This window comes from Anneissia japonica, unplaced genomic scaffold (genome assembly GCF_011630105.1).
Source record: "Anneissia japonica isolate Jap-2015-1 unplaced genomic scaffold, ASM1163010v1 scaffold1937_len94397_cov108, whole genome shotgun sequence".
NCBI classification, from domain to species: domain Eukaryota; kingdom Metazoa; phylum Echinodermata; class Crinoidea; order Comatulida; family Comatulidae; genus Anneissia; species Anneissia japonica.
Genome location: NW_022697764.1, coordinates 46,878 through 51,704, shown reverse-complemented (window position 1 = coordinate 51,704; position 4,827 = coordinate 46,878). Strand labels below are relative to the sequence as shown.

The following is a 4,827-nucleotide window of genomic DNA, read 5'->3' as shown; positions in this document are numbered from 1 at the left end:
ATTTTGTATTATGCTTGAGGGTAAATAATTGAGTTTCCGTGATCTTGACTTTGTCCCTGTCTCTTATACACATCTAGATGTGTATAAGAGACAGGAGTAAATGGCGCCACTAAACGAAGCTAAAGTTTTGCGACTTAATCCACCAAATGCAGCTAAAGTTTTGCGACTTAATCACCTGATTCTGGACTGTGTGGTTAGTAAATTCCATAGCCATACTGTCCAAAGCGCACACTAACCTATTTGCTGATGGAGCATTTTTGGGAAATTGACTCCTTTTTTCCATCCCAAACAAAATATTATTAATAAGTCAACATGGTCCATCTCAGTCATCATAGCTAGTCACAAAAGGTTGTTTTCAACAACAGACACACACACAAAACAGAACGGAGTGCGTCAAAACGAGTGTTTGTTAATTTTTAGTGATAAAGAATTACGAAACGTCGTAGAATAACTAACTATTTTCGTCCACTGTGGCAAAGAAGAAAACGACAGATAGTCCTTTAAGGTGGGTTATTTTCACAAAAACGAGATGCAATAATGAAAAAAATGATTATTGTTGTTCATTTTCAATTTTTTCCTATTCTTCTTTCTTCCTATGCTTCTTCCATATTTTCGTTTAAATTTAATTTGTTATACTAAATACATATTTACGCATATTTCAGATGGTAGTGTTAGTATATACGCAGGCCTGCACTTGACTATAATTTCTTAATATACTACAAATTCAACTAATTTAATAAAAGTACAATTCAAAAATATTACTCAATGTATAAATGTTTAATTACTATTTCATTTACAGACATTCCAAATGTACCTTCAAACTCTGGAGAAGGATATAGTAAAGGTAATAAATATGTAATATTTATCAATTAAAATCAATCAACTTTTTATTTTTCTACCTAAACATGTTACATAAATTTTAAGTTATATGCCGCTATTTTTTCATGGTTCTGGGTTAATTTCATTGGGTTTTATTTTACAATATTGCTCTGCTTAAATGTAGGGTTAAAATAGTGCATGTTATTTTATCATAATGATATAATATCATATATTATATATTTTTTACTTAAAGGCATTGGTGGAAAAGCCATTCAAAAAATGCAAAAGACAATCGTCTGTCTCTAAATATATACACAAGATTAATCCGATCTATTGTTTTTCGAAACTACTTTATGGTTATTTGATAAAAAAGTCTACTAGAATTTATGCTGTAGGCAAACTGTAGTAATAAAAGTCACCAACTACAGTACATTCATGAAATATTGCACTTTTACCTGCGCGCAGACTTCGTAGATACATCGTAGCCTGATATAAACAATCTAACCTGCGCGCAGGCTTCGTAGCCTGATATAAACAATCTAAGCAAGGCTACGCGAAGCGAACCTACGAAGCAAAAGCATGTTGTTTATTTGTATGTGCAGAAAGACTGCTGCAGCTTACTGGAATAAACAATGTATTGTTTGATAATTTGTGAATGGCAAACACGAGTTCAGACCGTTAATTTAAAGTATGGAACTGTTTTTCAATAAGAAAAACGTACACTTGACTTCATGGGAGTCTCCTCTTCCACTCGTTGTCCACCTAGCCTAGGCCTAGCTTATTTTTCATTTACAATTATTTTACCTCATTTAAAATGTCAATTGTCCTCAATGGCAATACACACATGTGAAAAGATTGTTCATCAAATGATATTTTGTAGTCTTGATTTAGTAAGATAAATAATAAATATAAAGGAGAATTAACGTCCGTAGGTTGTAAAATTACCGAATGTCACATGGAAAACCCAATAATTTGTACATGATTTGTCATCAATATTATTTAAAAGAAGAAAATTCCTACTACCAGAAGAATAATATCAGATCAAAATTCTCCGAATTGGAATGTTTACCAGTATAACTACTGTCTGCTCTCCTCCTCTATAGGGGAAAATGTCTAAGCCTAAATGACATCGAAATTTGAACATACTGAATGCCCACTAGGTTACCCACCCAGCTAGCGAACTAAACACAGTTTTAAAACATGATCGATTTAATAATAAGGTAGGATATAACAAAACAATAAAGTTCTAACATTGTTTATTTAGTAAATTGCAACATTGCTTACGCGTTGAAAGCTGGTAAACTATATTTCAATATTGTTTACGCATTGATTATCAGCCCGACGATCCAGCCTACGATCATTGCAAAGCTAATTAAAATAACAATGACCTTCGTAGTGGTTCGTAGCTACGTTCCGAACGGTGCCTACGAGCAGGCTACGAGTGGTTACGCGCAGATACGAAGCGATATTTCCTGACTGTACTGTACAATAATAATTCATCATGCACAAAAAATTATATTTCCATCTTATGTACAGTACATTCATAATTCTGTGTTACAATATTTTCAATAATACCAATAACACATGCAACATTATTATTATTATTATTAAGAGTACAAACATTTTTAGTTCTTCTTTTCATTCAACGTTTTAAACTTTATTTAATGAATTTGTTTTATATTTTATAATGAAAATTAAACAATGTGTAACAAGAAATTAATCTAACAGACGAACAACATATTATCTTGATTACAATACTGTACATTGTGGTTATTGTGTCAAATCACAATAGAAAATTAAGAACTTGTGCCAAAAAAACATTAAAATACATCACAAAACGGTTCAAACACCACACACACATGCACACACCCACACACACGTGGGCCCTTTGTGGCCCCTTGGCCCCAGTGCCTGGCTCGGGGCCCTTCGGCCCCTTCATTACGCCACTAATCCTTTGTAGTTCACATTTACAATTTGAGCATTCCCCTCCCCCCAAATGAAAAATCCTATGCTTGACGTACCTTTTGCAGAACCTGCCTCTACTACTGACTACTTGGAGAGTAATGAATGTGGCAGTATCTCATTGCCTGTGTACCAAATTCCAGTTTCCTTAAAAATTAAAATATCTTGTATCTTGTACTACTGTAGCCTCGCCTGTGAATCCTTTTATATACGGTATATTACTACTTTGGCTATATTTGAATTATAATCATTTTATCTTCTATTTAAAGGAAGTGGGGGAAAAAAATCCTTTTATATACGGTATATTATTACTTTGGCTATGTTTGAATAATATATTTCATTTTATCTTCTATTTAAAGGAAGTGGTGGAAAAAAAAAACAAAAGCGAATAAGACCATCCTCTGATTCTGAAGGTAGGTGCAAATAAATCTAATATGCTTTTCAACTCCTATTAAGGGGCGTGTTTGAGCTGTGAGTGTCCCTGGATCAAAATATTCCTATTTGTCCAGATACTAATCCAAAATCATGAATATTTTTCCTAAATAGATATTTTGGCATGGAGTGAAATCTTATGTTGTGAGTTCTCAGACAAGGACATCATCTTCATCTACAGCCTGTTTACATACCACTGCTGGGCAAATTCCTCTCCCAAATCATTCCATCGGTTTGTGCTTGTGGTGTATTTTGTCCATGTTGTTGATTGTACCAGCTCATTGCCATTCAGTTGTTAATCGGCCCATCTATCGTCCTTTCTCCTTGCAAAATGTCTGGCCCATCTGCATTTGGTTCTTTTTGCAGTGATTATTGTCATTTACCCTCATTTATTCTCTAATCCATCTGTTTGTTTTCCTGTAGATTCAGATGTAATCTATCATCATTCTCTCTACTTCTTTGTGTTGTTTGATGCTTTCGTTCCATTTGTTCAGTTAGTGTCCAGGTTTCACCGCCGTACATCATGGCTGTTAGTATGCAGTGGTTGGTATTTTTGGTTCCATCGTGATGTTCATGTTCTTGCTGAAAAATTCCTATCATGCTTGTGCTCTTCTTGTTAATTAGCCCACTCTCTGAGAGAGGGCTTATATGATGATTCTGAGCGAATTTTGAAGTCATTTGTTTTTCTATCTCTTCCTTCGTTTGTGACGCGATTAGGCCAATCTTGCAATAATTTGGAAGATAAGGCTTGGGAATTTAAAGTATGAAGAGTTTTTTGCGAAAATATTGTCGGGAAATATGTGAAAAGTATGTTTTTTTTTATCATATTTCTTAACACTATGGTGGGTTTCCTATGAAAGCGTGTTCGTCATTGATCAGATTGCAAATCGCCTGATTCCACATTGTGTTTATCAACCAATCACGTCCTGGAATCGTAAGCTTTGCGGCTAATAAATGCGTCTGCACGAGTCTAGTTGGCAGCGAAGAATGAGCCGTTTTGTGGTGCTTGCAAGGGTGGGTGGTCTCTCTCCTGAGAGATAAACAATGTACACTACTGTAATGCAGGCTGGCCTAGAGCTAGAGGAAGATGAACTAGGCCTATAGGCTGGCTGGGTAGTACGTGTGTGTAATAGATCAGATAACAGGAAATGTAGGCTACAAGTTGCTTTTATGTGTATTTAAACCACATAATATTCAAATTAGTTAGTAGCGATGAGTGTATTGTGCAGCACCGTTCTATTGAGACGGTAGCTTTTCAGCGTTGCTTTAGGATGATTTTCCTTTACATTTATGAATATTTGAACTTTTCGTACTCTACACTACAACCTACAACCACATTGGCCTAGGTACGTAATATATTAGATCAGATGTTAATTACATAAAATGTAGGCCGACAGTCGTATTTAATGGGGGCGGAGTGGATTTCTTTTTTCGCGATTTACCATGGGATGGCAACTGTCATCGTTATCTAGACTTGTAGACGCAGTTGTCCATATGGTAATGATGAAGATCGTTATTGACTGATGAGGCATGATTAAAAGTGCCTTTCATTTTCAATGGATCACATTCCATTCCAACGATGGTATAACCAGTCAATGGATAGCCCAGTAATGA

General features: G+C 35.1%; 1 protein-coding gene across 6 annotated transcripts in view; it reads left to right on the top strand.

Annotated features, from left to right (window-relative positions):
• Positions 1–4,827, top strand: part of LOC117102330 — a 67,634-nt gene that overhangs the window by 26,774 nt on the left and 36,033 nt on the right. For all 6 annotated transcript variants that reach the window (XM_033242596.1, XM_033242594.1, XM_033242595.1 and 3 more), the window contains 2 exons: positions 800–844; positions 3,141–3,194. In XM_033242596.1, the coding sequence (XP_033098487.1) occupies positions 800–844; positions 3,141–3,194 (99 nt within the window). The remainder of the gene's footprint in view (positions 1–799; positions 845–3,140; positions 3,195–4,827) is intronic.